At 44.6% G+C, this 15,720-nt stretch overlaps 1 protein-coding gene across 6 annotated transcripts in view; it reads right to left on the bottom strand.

Moving 5' to 3' along the window:
* CTPS1 (CTP synthase 1) overlaps positions 1-15,720 on the bottom strand; it is a 30,336-nt gene that overhangs the window by 6,819 nt on the left and 7,797 nt on the right. For 3 of the 6 annotated variants that reach the window (XM_036867648.1, XM_036867647.1, XM_036867646.1), the window contains exons 4-12: positions 15,354-15,454; positions 14,423-14,539; positions 11,270-11,353; positions 10,350-10,430; positions 7,148-7,299; positions 5,905-6,037; positions 3,275-3,363; positions 2,362-2,456; positions 1,616-1,678 (exon numbers count right to left, since the gene is read on the bottom strand). In XM_036867648.1, coding sequence (XP_036723543.1) covers positions 1,616-1,678; positions 2,362-2,456; positions 3,275-3,363; positions 5,905-6,037; positions 7,148-7,299; positions 10,350-10,430; positions 11,270-11,353; positions 14,423-14,539; positions 15,354-15,454 — 915 coding nt within the window. The remainder of the gene's footprint in view (positions 1-1,615; positions 1,679-2,361; positions 2,457-3,274; positions 3,364-5,904; positions 6,038-7,147; positions 7,300-10,349; positions 10,431-11,269; positions 11,354-14,422; positions 14,540-15,353; positions 15,455-15,720) is intronic. The other 3 variants (XM_036867650.1, XM_036867652.1, XM_036867649.1) reach the window with 1 other exon arrangement.

Genomic DNA, 15,720 nt, shown 5'->3' with positions numbered 1-15,720 from the left:
AATCCTTATTTAGATAGTGCAGCCTTTCGACGGCTCTTATACTGTTGTCTCAATTTTTTCACTTTTCGTTTCAGACTGTATCGCTCCTCAATGGGCAAATACCGTTTCTTCATTTCTTTCATCCTCGGCATCTTACGCATTGCACTACCCAACTGCCCCACTCAAGAGCTAAATCAAAAATTAACTGATTTCAAAACCCAAACACCTTTCTATCCTTTACTGAATTTACAGACTAACCATAAGGGAAACCACTGAAGACTAAAAGGGAAAGAACCAAGTCCCTGGCACCGCGCGTCTGCTTGCTCTTTCTGTGCGACACGCGAGACATCGTTCCCCTCTGGGGCCTACACGAGGGCCAGGCCTCAGATGCGAGTCAGCTCACCACCAGTCAGGACCCCAGGGGGTGCAGCAGCAGGAGATCATGGCCGTGAAGGGGTCCAGGGTGCCCGAGGGCCACCTCTAGGGTGGCGGGTGGTAGGACAGTGCCTGCCAGGAGCTCAGAGGCCAGCACCGGGGAGCACGATGCCTACAGAACTCAGCCACCGTCCCCGTGGGGTTACTGTGAAAAACGTGCCGTGAACCCAGCCCTGACGGTCAGCTGGGCACAGGGAATCACACTGGTAAAGCTGGGCGGTCTTTCTATTCCTCGGGTTGCTCCGCTGAGCTTTCTTAGAGCTCATAAGGGTCCTGTAGCAGGCCCTTCCCTTGGCGGCCCCGATGGGGCCACCGCACCCCAGGGCTCACGCCGTGCGTGGCCCGCTGCCCCACTGGCTGGGCTCGGCCGTGGGACACGAGCAAACTCAGTAAGAGCCTGCACAGCAAGCCTGGCATTTCGGGAGCCAGGCAGTCGCCACGCTGTGCGGAAGCGCAGCTGAATTAGTGAACGATGAGGCCGAACCCCTGTCTCCGCTGGACAGGGCGAGCTCAGATGCACCACGGGGAGCAGAAAACCACACAGCCGGTACCAGTCCACTCAGCCCACAGGGTGCTGAGAGATGGAAACCACTGAGTTCTCGGTCTGCACGCAGTAATATAGTCCGTGAGGCACGGGGCCAGTGTTAGTGAGTATTCCCCAAGTGCCAGGCACTGTGCTGGGACTATTTATAGGCACTATTTCATTCAACTCCTACAACCATGTGAAGTAGGTACCACTAGGACCCCCATCTTACAGAAGAAACAGAGGTCCAGAAAGACTAAGTAAGTAATTTGCCTAACATCACCCATCCTGAGTGATAAAGTCAAAATCTGAGCCCAGGTCTGACCAGCTCCAGCGCCCAAGTTCATAATAACCACACGGCCCCACACCAGCCAGAGTTAGTTTCCTCTCCGGACACCAGCTCAGGGACGGTGGCCGTGATGACGGGAGCGCGGGCGTCTCCAGAGCAGCAGGTGCAGGGGCGGAGCCAGGCGACTTGCTCAGCCTTGTCCCCTCCTCCGGTGGTTGGTGGTTCCCTTGGAGGACAGCGTTTTCCCTCAATAAATTCAGCAGCTGCCCTAGCTGCAGCTGCGAGGTACTGAGAAACCAGGCCTGGCCTCCATGGCTCCCCCTCCCCCAACAGCTGCCAGAAACACTTAAGTGAGAATTTAACACATTTTTAAGTAGACACTTACTTACCTTGCCATCCCAGCACATTTCTTGAAAATTCAACCACTGCCAACTGCATGCCTAAGCACACGCCTTGCAGGTGGAGGGGAAAAACAAATGAAACTCCACTGAAAAGTCAGTTCCCACATTTCCAACCCGCCTACGTGGACTCTGTGTCCTGATTGTTCCCAGAATTCCAATTACAAACTCTCGTAATTCCCTGCTATAAACATGCAACCCCCTGCTATGTTTTATCTGTACCAGATTTCAAAAACGGGGTCTAAGAGTATATGATGATTCCAGGTTTTAGAAGTCATGTGATTTTAGAAATAAATAATATTCTCTTCAGTACTTTAAAATTCAAGTCTTCTTACCCTATCTCATTAAGTTCCCAGTTACAATTGGTCATGTTGAAAATGACTAAAATTTACAGCAGCAGGAAGCATCCAAAATCATTCTGCCCAATTAGACAGCTGGTGTTCCAAATAAGCATATAAAACCCAGTCTCACATGTCCTGCCAAACAGCTGGGTTCAGTAAATGGACAAGATTTCCTAATTGCTATTTCATTCTCTCAAAATTCCATGACAGCTACATGGAGCTCAAGCTTAAATTTTTCCTTTTAAAGACCAGTTTGAATTTCTCAAAAAACAGAACCAAAAAGGCTTATACTTGAGTTGCTATCTGGAAAGATGGCATCTATGTTTGGTTTCGATGATCTCCGTTTTATTTACAGGCTCCCACGGGGCACCTTTTCTTGTCTTTCCTACTCCTTACCCAAAAAAGGCTTCTTCTGTTTCCGAGCCCAGGAGATCGCTTGGATTTTTCCTTCAGTCCCTCGGACACCAAATCCTCCTGGAACCAGCACGCCACTGTGCAAGAGAGCATACCACAAGCACCCCTTTCCAGTCCAGCTCGCAATAACCCTCCAAGGAGTCACTTCCAAGACACTGGTGCCATGAAGTCACTCCACACCCTTGGCTGCTGGGGCTAGGACTGTGATTTCCACACTGCCAATGAGCCGTGTAGAAACACCATGGACTTAGAAAATGCACACAAAACCATCCACTTTTCTTACTAACATCAGAAAATGCTTATAACCAGTCAAGAAAAAAACAAAAAAAAGATGTTGTACATGATTGTAATACCACCTCTGCACAATATCTGTCCCAGGCAGGGATTCTTTCCTTAAGTTTGCAATTTTTTTTTTTAACCTCTTGGCTTGAAGTGCTCCCCTGAGTAGGAAGGGGGCCTTTGCTGGTCAGTTCGGCGTGCCACACTGACCATGGCTGTATGGCTCCGTAAGATTCAGCTGTTCTAGTGAACTAGACATTCAGGCTGATTTTTTACTATTGTAGACAAGAGCTGCCCAAAACGAACTATTTATGAGACTCGACTGACGGGTACTCAGCAAGTGTTCTGGATGAAACACCTTTAAATAAGCCTTATCCACAGATGCATTCAGTAAACATTATCAATAAAATCAGAACTAGTTTTCTTCACATTTAATGAAACCGATAAGCTATATTTCTGTGAGGCTTCGGTCATGCAGTATGTATGTAGTCCTTTCAACAATTAAAAGACATTTAAACAAGCCGATTACCTACCACCAGCACAAGAGAGCACAGCACTTGGTTCATTAAAACAAACCCCAAACCCCTGGAAACCAAAGGTAGCGAGTTCCGCTTACTGAGCGCTGCACAGCTTCTGCCAGGCCTCGTGGTAGCGCACGGGCTCCTCCTGCAAGGTGCTCGGCTCCAAGTCCGTGGAATCTATGTACTGGGAGCGGTCAGAGCGGAGAGAAAAGCAGCAGCCTCGTGACTCCTGAGCACTCAGGATTTCATAACGATATTACCAACACTCCATCTTTCTTAATTTTAAAATAAAGTTTAAAAACAACCTTAACGTATTTACACTTACTAATCTTTTTTAAATAAACTTTAAGATCTTTCTTATATTTTAAAATATGAGTTTCCTTCCCGAATCATTTAGTTCCCAACTCTGGCTGTCCATCCGCTCTGCACTCAGCCCGCTAGCGCAGACCCTGAAGTGTCCTCTCTGTTCAAGATGTCTCCCCCCCAGTCCATCTTCCCCCCAGGTCACTTCTCATTTTTCTCAACTGTGTTGAAGTATAATTTACACACAATGAAACACAAGCATTTTAAGTGTGCACTTCATGAGTTTTGTCCCACACGCGCACAAAGGTATGACCACCATTTCGATCAAGATCTAGAAAGTTCCTGTCACCTCCCCCCAGTTCCCTCTGCCCCCTGCAAACACCGTCCTCCCTGCTTCCTGCCCCAGACAATCTTGGCTCTGCTTTCATCACCACAGGTTGTAGCTCCTCTAGAACTTCAGACAAATGGAACCATGCAGCGTGTAGCCTTCCGTGTCTGCCGCCTTCAGCTCCGTGCAATGCCTGAGATTCACCCGTGTTGTTGTGTATCACCACGGAGTTTATTCCTTTTTACTGCTGGGTACTTTGCTACTGTAGCAATACACCACACGACATGTTTATCCACCGACTCGTCCTGGACTTTTGGGCTGTCCCCAGATTTTGGCTATTATGACTAATTGGTCCATTTGTATAAAAATAAGATTCTTTCGGTGGACACGTTTTCATTTCTCTCGAGTAAATATCTGGGAGTGGGATTGCTGGGTCACACACAGTAGGCGTGTGTTTACCTTCATATGAAACCGCCAGACTGTTTTCTCAAGCGGCTGCTCCAGTTTACACTCCCACACCCTCACTGACATGCTCAGCCACGCAGGTGGGTGGGTGATGGTATCTCACTGAGACTTAATTTGCATTTATCTCCCTGACAACTAAAGGCGTTGAGCATCTTTTCGTGTATATCACGTGCATCTTCTATGAAGTGTCTGTTCAAATCTTCTGCCCACTTTTCTATTAGGGTGTTCATTTTTTTCCTGCTCCTTCCTAATACCCTGCGGTGACTTCCCTGAACCCCAGGGCAAAATCCAGGAGTGGCCCAGTTGAAGGGATTCATGACCAGGCCCTCGCCAGCCTGTCTCCAGACACCCTCCAATTCACACTTTTCCATCCACTGAGTTCCCAACCATTCCACACCTCCAAGTCCTTGGATATGCGCTCCCTGCCGTGGGCAATGCCCTTCCCTGCTGCCTTACCCATCTTCCCAACCTGCCCACGGGCCCCTCCTCACATGTCTTTCAGGGCAGTTTCGCCCCCTCTTCTGCCTGCTCCCTTCACACCTGAGAGACCTCACTGACTCGGATTCCCCTCTCGGCCTCCACCATCTAACACATGACCGGCACAGGCTACCTCCAAGGAGATAAAATAAATGAATGATCGAAAGAACTAGCAAAAAAATAAGTCAGGGCAGGGTAATGAGATCCCACGATTCTTAAAACACGTATAACTGCTCATCCTCTCAGCACCTGTTCACCAGCATAAAGCAAGCTACATTTTCACGCCGAGAAGCCCCTGGAAAGTAGGAGGCCAACCCCAGTGCCAATAGCGAGGGCAGCTGCCCGGTGCCATCAGCTCTGCCCCCACCCGCCCCCCAGTCAACACCCCTCAGCACTGAGCTCCAGCTTCACTTCTAATTTCCATCTCTTCCTGAAAAACTCCATCTGGGAGCTACTTTACTGGGAAAAAGGTATAAAGGGACAAGTGGAAGAGCTGACACATATGGTACTTCCTCCCTGCCAGGTACAGTTCTAAGCACTTTATATGAACTCATTCAATTCTTATAATAAGAGCCCTGTGACAACCCTTTTTAAAGATGGGAAAACTGAGGCCCAAAGAGGGCTAAGTAGCTTGCCCAGCATCACACAGACTCGGAGGCCTGGCCGCCTGGCTCTGGAACCCCTGCCCTGAACCTCGACACTCCACTGCCTCCAGCCTGACATACCAGCAGCTCAGCTTCTGCCTGGCACGTCCAGAGCAGAACACAGTGACTACCGTTCACTGGGCGCTGCCCGTGTTCCCGGCACCGGCTGGGTGACTGGACACTCGTTCCTGAGAAACCTCCCAGCTCCATGGGGTGGACACTGGCACAGGTGCCAGCAATTGTGCAGCATGCTTAGCCACCAGGACTCCCCATTCCCAGGGTCACCTGACATTCAGATCAAAGCATTCACTCTCTTGGCTTCTACTCTGACCACATCTTCCCTTATTTCCTGAAAATGCTCGGCTGTTCTCTCCCAGCCAGGAGCCAACCACAAATCCTTTTGATTCCTAAAAAAGAAATTCTAAGCTCCAATAATACAAAGCAGGTGTGCACGCAGCACCTATGAGAGTAGAGACGGCCTCCCTGTACCTGTGTGACACCTCCTCACCTTGATTTCCAACTTGTGGTTTATGGCCAGTGCAGAATGCTCCAGAGCTTTAATGACAGAGGCGTACGAGTCTGAGAACTTGGTGTATTTGCCCACGAGGGCAATAGAGCAAGTCTCCAGCAGGCGATCATATCTATCACACAAAGGTCAAGAAACACCAAATCACTCAGAATGTACATACTCCCGTGAGGTCAAATCACCTTTTAAAGAGAAGAAAAACATGTCTGGGAAAAATATGATAGGAGCAACTACTGTCTGTGCTCTATGTACTGAACAGTAAAGAGGAAGCAATTTTCAGATCAACATGGCAGGCTTTGTAAAGAAAGTAGGATTTTGGAACCTGTTACAAAGAGATGGCTTCAAAATCTGTTCCAAATTTGGTTTTCTTTTTTTTTTTTTTTTTTTTTTAAAAAATTAACAAACACAGACAATTCACAAGAGTTAATGTGATGAAGGGAACAGTCAAGTTATGGGGCATCCACACAAGAGTCCATACTCATTAAACTTTTTCATTATAAAGTATAATTAGTAACACAAAAATAAAACTGTGCCATTTTTGTGGCTGCATAATGATATACAAGCAAATGGACACAGACTGAAAGGGAAAATGTCAAGATGAAAATAAGTATCGCTGAACAACGGCGCAAGTGCTCCCTCCACAAATGCTCATTAGTGCCATCCAGATGACTCGGCAGCTACGGTACCACACGCCCAGTGCTCCGAGGCGCCGTGTGAAGATCTGTGATGTGCTGTGCAAGCATCACAGAGCGAGGAGGCAAGCAGAGTGGGGACAGCTCTCAAACTGATGAGTTTTGAAAGTAGCAGTAAGGAAAGACTGGACACCCTTGTCGATCCTTTTGTAGTATGGGGTGGGCAGCATGTTCCCAAACACAGCTCAGGTATTTGGGAGCAGCCAGGAGTGCTCCAGCCACATCCAGCCATCCATGTGGGCCTCGGATACCAGTGCTAGCCCACCACAAGGAGGCCTGTTTGCGTGGGAGACAAGGGTGATAGCTGTGTGATCTGAACTCCCTGAGACCCGGGACCCGGGCCAGCTCTACCGGGACTTCCTCATCCACGATGCAGCTACACGAGGGCTGAGATCCTTTCTTTACACCCCTTACCATGAAGGCCTTTTCTAATGTGAGTTGATAGCACAAGTAAGAAACAGCTGAATTCCCTGAGCTCCCACAAAAAAAGAGAATTAAGGCTCGAACTCCCAGCTCCTTATTATGAAGCAAACCTGTCAGCCATCTCTTTCCACTTCATCAGCATTTTCCGTGGCTGCCTCTCAATAGGAAGGTCAAGTCTCCGGAGAAAATAATCTACAACCCCCTGCTCTTCTAACAACAAGGGGACTCGGTAGATGGACGAGACATCGTGGACACAGATCACCTGTTTAAAAATGAGCAAAGGTTAGTTAATTAAAACAAACAAAAACTAACTGGGCTGACGGACTCCTACCAGCTCTTAGGACCTTGGGAAAATAACTGTTTTAAATTTGAAAACAAAGAAACGACAATTTTCTAAAAAATATAAACTACCAAACTGACTCAAGAAGAATAGAATACATAGTGGCTAATCTCCTATGAACATGGATGCAAAAATCCTTAAAAAAAAAAAAAGTTCATAAACCAAACCACAAATTAGTTAAAAAAAAAAAAAATCACGTCCAAGTAGGAACTGTCCTAAGAACAATGGTTCTCAAAATTGGCTGCCATTGGCATCACTTGGGAGAGCTTCTAAAAATTCAAAAGCCCATGCTGCACCCCACACCACTTACATTTAACAGTAGTATTCACTACATGAATAGATTAAAGGCGGGGGAAAAATCATCTCAGTGGATGCAGATTTAATAAAAATTCAAAACCAGTTCATAATAACAATTCCTGGTAAATCAGGCGTGTTAGAGAAATGTGAAAATATAAAAACCCCACAGCAAACATCATTTGGTTTGATATTTAATATTAATGCTTAATATTTAAAGTCTGAAACAAGGCAAAACTGGTCACTAATCACTACTTCTATTCAATAGTGTACTAGAGATATTAGCTATTACAATTAGATAAGAAAAAAAATGTACATGAATTGGAAAATAAGAAACAATTGCCACTAATTGCATATAATATAACTGCTCACCCATAAAAACCACAGGAGTTTACAGGCAAACAATCAGAACTAACGGGGCTTCCCTGGTGGCGCAGTGGTTAAGAATCCGCCCACCAATGCAGGGGACACGGGTTCAAGCCCTGGTCCAGGAAGATCTCACATGCCACGAAGCAACTAAGCCCATGCGCCACAACTACTGAGCCTGCGCTCTAGAGCCCGCGAGCCACAACTACTGAAGCCCGCGGGCCTAGAACCCGTGCTCCGCAACAAGAGAAGCCACCGCAGTGAGAAGCCCGCAGACTGGAACAAAGAGCAGCCCCCGCTCAACGCAACTAGAGAAAGCTTGCGCACAGCAACGAAGACCCAACACAGCCAAAAAACTTAAAAATAAAAAAAAAATTTTTTAAATCAGAACTAACAATTTTAGTAAGGTTGCTAAGCTTGAGATCAATGGGCAGAAGTCAGCAGGGTTTCCTATACATGGGTCTTATTTAATCAGGAAATATAATTTTTAAAAATACACCATTCACATAGTAACAAAAATTATGAATACCTATAAATAAATTTAAAACACAATTCACAAAGATAAATAAGTCTAAAAACCACCTTTAAAAAGAAAATTGTAGGATATTATTGAAAGACAGTTCTTTCAACAAATGGAGCTGGAAGAGCTAGATATCTATACATGCAAAAAGATGAATTGCAAATTTTACTGAAAAGTTACTATCCATAAAAATTAACTCATAATGAATCCTAGACCTATGTGTTAAGCTCTAAAATTATCAAACTTCAGAAGAAAATCTTCATGACCTTGGTTAAGTAGAGTTCTTAGATATGATACCATAAGCACAACCTATAAAGAAAAAAAATGAATAAATTGGGAGTTCATCAAAATGTAAAAGCTTTTATGCTCCCAAAGACACCATTAAGAAAATGAAAAGACATACACCTGAAATTAACATGACATTATAAATCAACTATACTTCAATTAAAAAAAGAAAAGACAAAAAAAACAAAAGAAAATGAAAAGACAAACCACAAGTTGGGAGAAAAAAATGTGCAAATCATATATCTGATAAAAGACTTGCACTGAGAATATATAAAGAACTCCTATCACTCAATGAGATAAGCAACCCAATTAAAAATAGGCAAAAGATGTGAAGTTCTAATTTAAATATAGAAACACTTGTCACATTTTTAATAGTGACTAATTTTAATGATAATCTATCCTATTATAGAATTGAAGTACTTCACTTGCTGGGACAGAAATATCTAAAATAACTGAAGTGCATGAAAAAAGGCTGTTCATAACAATGAAAGTATTCTGATGTTCCATGTACTTAGTACGAAGCAGAATCCCTTTGATGGGCTCCTGGCTCAGGCATCGTGCCCAGGAACACTGATCTCAGGTGTCAGGCTACCCTCACATGGATTTCTCTTATTTTAACCCTGCTGCCTCATTCACTCCTCTCTAGGCCAGGTGGGCTACCCGCTTAGTCTCCTGATCCTCAAATAACCTAGCAGTAGAACAAACTATCCATAACCTAATCATACGTTCCTTGACCTCAACTTCCCTTCTACTCTCCTTCAGCCAAACCTGACCAAAGCCACAATCCCAACTTAGCGCCACTGGAATTTCCATTACACGCACCACACTTAGAAATATCACAGGTTCCAAAATGTTGAATTTCCTGTACCACAGGTAACCTCCATTAGCACAACTAACAAAAAAGACTATATGTTTAGAGCCTACAACACCTTAGACAGCAGGCAACAGGAATATAAAGTTGAATAAAGTGATCCTTGCCTTCAAGAAGCTCAGTCTATGAGGAGAGACAAACACGGATGAACACAGACACACACACACACACACACACACACACACACAGGAACACATACACACTAAGGGGCAGTATGACAGGCTTACCACCAGGACCTGTGAGACACACAGGTCACCCAGAGAAGATTAACCCTGAGGTCTGAGGAGGTTTGGAAGGTAAAGCTACTCAGACAATACTGTGTCCTAGCTGGGCTCCAAAGAATGAAAATGAATAGGAGATTGTCAGGCCTATTACAGGGAGAGGGGAACACCCACTCAGCATGGCCAGAGCAAACAGTACGAGGAGCGGGGACAGACAGGAGAGGTAAAAGATGTTCGGAGAACCACAGGAGATAAGGTTATGGAGAATCACAGGGCCGGTGGGCGTCAGTTCTTCTATGGAACAGTCTACTGTCTCAAATTATGAAATAACAACAAGCCTCATGAAACTGGCTAAGAGACATTAGGATAATTAGCAGCAAAAAATGATTTATGTGAAGATGGGATTTCTACTTACTTGTTCAGGTTCAACATGGCAGAACATTGATATTTTCTCCTTCACTGATGTGTCGAGAGGATTTGAGCACCTGCACACAACCTAGACATTTGGATGGACAGAAGGGGTTACAAAATTGGGTTTTTCTCCTGATTGAAATTAAAGTAGACACCACATTGTCAAGCTGGATGAAAATGTTAACTCCTAGCACAATGCACATAAACTGTAAAAATGTTACTTGTTTTCAAAACTGAAATTCCTAAATCCCAAGTTGGAGAAACATGAGAGTGGCAGGACAAACAGACAGATTAATGAGCCAACTGGGGTTTTCCTCAACCAATGTTCTTGGGTAGGAGGGACAGGAGAATGAATGATTGGCTGGGAGGAGAAGACATGACCTCACACACACCAGGTAAGGAAATCTTTGCAAACCACAACCCAGTTCACTAAGCACTAACCCTACTTCTCCACCATCGGCTAACTAAATGGGGGCCAAGAAAAGGTTTTGGCTGCCATGGAGGCGAGATCTTTTTTTTTTTTTTTTTTTTTTTTTTTTTTTTTTTTTTTTTTATTTTTATTTATTTATTTATTTTTGGCTATGCTGGGTCTTCGGTTCGTGCGAGGGCTTTCTCTAGTTGCGGCAAGTGGGGGCCACTCTTCATCGCGGTGCGGGGACCGCTCTTCATCGCGGTGCGCGGGCCTTTCACTATCGCGGCCCCTCCCGTTGCGGGGCACAGGCTCCAGACGCGCAGGCTCAGTAGTTGTGGCTCACGGGCCCAGCTACTCCGCGGCATGTGGGATCTTCCCAGACCAGGGCTCGAACCCGTGTCCCCTGCATTAGCAGGCAGATTCTCAACCACTGCGCCACCAGGGAAGCCCGAGGCGAGATCTTAATTAGACAGATAAGATCACTCTGAAACCAGGTAACCAGGAAATCTTACCAGATCTGGGGAAAGCCCAAGCCCTCTGAGTTCCCGAACACTGTTCTGGGTGGGTTTAGTCTTCTGTTCCCCTGTTGAACTTGGCTATTTTACAGAAGGAAAAAAAAGTTAATTTCTCTACGAAAAGGAATTTTCAGGTGTGACTTTTCCCCGACCCTCTTTTTATAATAGGGAAATAGATAATTTGACCATTTACCTAGTTTAGTTTTTATCTTTGTCAAAGTTACACATGCATATATTTGAGAGTCAAGTAGTTCTGTAAGGTTTGTCCTAAAAGCAGTAGTAGCAGCCCTTCCCCTTTCCAAACCCTAGAGATAGCCACTCTTTCACTTTTTTTTTATTTGAAGTATAGTTGATTTACAATGTTATGTTAGTTTCAGGTGTACAGCAAAGTGATTTATATATATATATATTCTTTCTCAGATTCTTTTCCATTATAGGTTATTACAAGATATTGAATGTAGTTCCCTGTGCTACCGTAGGTCCTTCACTTTTCCACTCTTGAATGATCCTCCTAGTATGCTTTACTGCTACTTCTTGACATTTAGTCTGAGGCATTTTCTATTGACTTCCTGTTGGGTAAGGAATCCACTCTTTTCATTCCCCTGCCCCCATTACATGCACCTGCCCTGTGTATGCAACCCCTATTTCATGATCCCTCTTCAGTGTTTACATACTTTTGAGTATTTACATACTGTGTACCATGAAAACCACGTGCCATAACTTTTCCTTTCTGGTCCAATTATTTGTTTTCCTTGGTTGGTTTTTTGGTTTTGTTTTGTTGATATGCTGAGTTTTCTATGTACTAAATTATCTTTATTCTCCTCTCACACTTAAAGATACATTTGTTGGGTATAGAATTCTAAGTTAGAAGTCATTTTCCCTGAGAATTTTTAAGGAAACAGCTTCACTATCTTTTAGCTTTCAGGATTGCTGTTGAAGTCTAATGCCATAATGACTCTTGATTTTTTTCTTTAGAGTTTTTTTAGAATTTCTGCCCCATTATTCCAAAATTTCACAACAGTGTGCCTTGGTGGGGGTCATTTTTCATTTAACAGGCTGAGCGTTCAGTGGGCCCTTCCAATCTAGAAACTCCTATCTGGAAATTTCCTTGAATTATTTAGATCAGGAATCAGAAAACTTTTTCCATAAAGGGCCAGACAATAAATATTTTAGGTTTTGTGGGCCACAGTCTCTGTCACAACTACCCAACTCTGATTTTTTTTTTTAATTAATTTTTATTGGAGTATAGTTGATTTACAAAGTTTCTGCTGTACAGCAAAGTGAAACAGTTATACATATACATATATCCACTCTTTTTTAGATTCTTTTCCCATATAGGTCATTATAGAGTATTGAGTAGAGTTCCCTGTGCTATACAGTAGGTTCTTATAAACGTTTTAATACAAATGGGCATAGCTGTTTTAATACAAACGGGCAGAGCTGTTTTATTTTCAAAAACAGAGGGTGGGTTAATTTGGTCTGTCTGTTGACCTCTGGTTCACATCACACTTCCCTCTCCATTTCTATTATTTTTTTGAAAATCCCATTATTTGGATCAGAACTCCTAGACCAGCCTCTAATTCTCTTGCCTTTTCTCTCCTATTTTCTCTCTCTTGACCTTTCTTCTCTACTTCCTGGGTATTTCCTTAAACTTCTTTTTCATTCCTGCTATCCAATTTTTAATTTCCAAGAATTCTTTTCTGTTCTCTGAATGTTCTCTTCTTAAGGTATCCAGCTCTTGTTTAACAGATGCAGTTTATCGCCTCTTAATTCTGAGGATATTAATGATATGTTGCTTTGTTTTCTTTTTTTAAGGTTTCCTTTTCCTACTCCCTGCAGAGCCTCAATTTCCTCTGTTTTTTCTGTTGTTCTGGTCTCTTGCACGCTAAATGCTTTCTCCAAATGTCTGGTGATCACCGGCTGCCGGCTCACTCTAAAAGCTAACCGGAAGTTCTGTGAGTGGGTGAGCTTGTCCACCAGGGTCCTCACTGTGGGAATCTGGCTGGTCTGTTTTCACTGAGGAGCCTCTGAGGGCAGTGTGTTTTCTCCTGGGTTAGCTGCATACCCCAAGAAGAATCTTACAATCTCCTACGCAGACGGTCCCTGCCTGGCTGTGATGATTCTGCAAATCAAGTAGCAGAAATTACACTGTCCCTACTGCCTGCTCATCCAGAAAAAGCCTACAGTCTCTGCCAAGACAGGAGAGGGACTGATGCCCAATTGTGCATAACAGGGAAGGGGATGCCAGGGTCTAAGTGCTTCTGAAACGGCAGTTATAACGAGCCCCACCCCCAGCCCCAGAGGTGCCCGGTGCTGCCCATTCCTGAGTCTTCGGGGTTCTGCAGGGCGAGCAGGGTTGCTTCCCTGCTTTCTCCACTGCAGGCTTAGAATCCAGCTCTCCCAGGTCTGCTCAGTCCATTTCTACATGGCCATCTGCTTTCTGCCTTCCTAATTTTTGTCACTACTGACTCCATTCAGAGTAATTATCTTTGTGAATTTTTGTCTTAAAAAGAAATTCCCTCCGGCTTCCACAGTGGCACAGTGGTTAAGAATCCACCTGCCAATGCAGGACATGGGTTCGAGCCCCAGTCCGGGAAGATCCCACATGCCGCGGAGCAACTAAGCCCGTGTGCCACAACTACTGAGCCTGCACTCTAGAGCCTGTGAGCCACAACTACTGAGCCCTCGTGCTGCAACTACTGAAGCCCACGCGCCTAGAGCCTGTGCTCCTCAACAAGAGAAGCCGCCACAATAAGCCCTCGCACCACAACGAAGAGTAGCCCCTGCTCGCCGCAACTAGAGAAAGCCTGCGTGCAGCAACGAATACCCAACGCAACCGTAAATAAATAAATTAAAAAAAAAAAAAAAAAAAGAAATTCCCTCTACTCCAGTTGTAGTGGAGTTTCATCACGTAGTAAAGACAAATGGACACATGCAACCCACTGCCTTTAACTGCAATTTCCCTGATTAATTTTCCAAATGTTTTCCATTTGATCTTTTCAAAAAGTATGATTGTAATAATTTAAAGTTCACAAAGAAGTGTTTTATTCCCTGCTTCCTGCACCTCAAATATTTGAAACAGATAAGGAATGAAAACCATCCTCTCCTCCCTCCTCTCCATCCCCCAAAGTAAAGCTCTGAATGCCTTACCTGAGGAACTAGACTGACATGAATGTTACAGAAGTTCTCTCTTTTGACCTTGAACTGGAATTGACGGAAGGCCTCAATAAAGGGCATGCTTTCTATATCTCCTACTGTCCCACCAAGCTAGAAGAACAAAGTTAATTTAGAGGTTAAGCACTAAACCTTCCTTTTGTGGTTCAGGTGTCTAACAAACATACTCTGTCATCTCAATTCAATGATCAGTAACAGTGTAATGCAGACTCCCTGGGCCTGTAAAATGTCATTTAACATACTGACACTGGACGTTTCCTTGTGCTAAAAGATTACTTTTTATGATAGGTTCAACATTCCCCAAGGTTATCATGGATCTTTCCACATCATTTCAAGAAAACGGTCAGGTGAAAGATGCACTAGGAATTTTATTTGTATGAAGAGTCACAAAGCAAAGAAACTGTAATCTTATCTATTTAGCCATAAATAACTTCTATATTAAAAAGCAGTTATAAAACAAACTGCTGGAACTTTTGAGTCTCCTGTTTTCACAGGAACACTGAGATCCAACAGCTGGGATCAGCAAAGCAGGAGTACAGAAACTAAAACCAAAAAAGGCTCATTCAGAGGGATGAACATTCCTGCCAGAGGAAAGCTGAAGGTCGGGTCACCTGACTTTCTCAAGAGACAGACGAAAATGCGTCATGCCACTCTTATCGGTACAATTCATACCAAGCAAATGTATAAATGCTCAACAAGGAGAACTGCGTGGACAAAATACTGCTTTCGATGGTGCAGCCACTCCACATGACGGTGACTGTGCCCTTACCTGCCACGCTGCCCTTCGGAGGGTCAAGGGCTTCACAGGCAACTGGCTTATCAGTTGCTGGTGGGTGACTAAGGAGGAGAAAATGTACACCTGGTCACATGCGCAGGTACCACAGAGTTCCAAACAGACTCAACAAACCTCAATAACACACACTTGAGGCTCCAGGCCATCTTCATCCACGGGTATTAACGCCTGTCTCATTACCCACTCCTGGATTGCATCTGTGATGTGCGGGACGACTGAGGAAGAGAAAGGACATACGTGACCCACACGTCCCATCCGCATCGACTGAGGCAGACACACCCTTTGTGACAACAAACTGCAGAGTAGCAGTGGGTCGTAACAATATTTTTGAGACCCCTCTCAAATGCCCTTAACAAATCACACTACCCCCGGCCTCCCTTCCAGATTTCCCGGTTGTGACTAGAAGCCCTACAGGAGAGCAGGGCCTCGAGGGGTGACCTGAGCCACCTCAGAGCAGTGGGTTCAAAGCAGAATCTACCCT

This window comes from Balaenoptera musculus, chromosome 1 (genome assembly GCF_009873245.2).
Source record: "Balaenoptera musculus isolate JJ_BM4_2016_0621 chromosome 1, mBalMus1.pri.v3, whole genome shotgun sequence".
In the NCBI taxonomy this organism is placed as follows: domain Eukaryota; kingdom Metazoa; phylum Chordata; class Mammalia; order Artiodactyla; family Balaenopteridae; genus Balaenoptera; species Balaenoptera musculus.
This window is presented reverse-complemented; position numbering and strand designations above follow the sequence as displayed.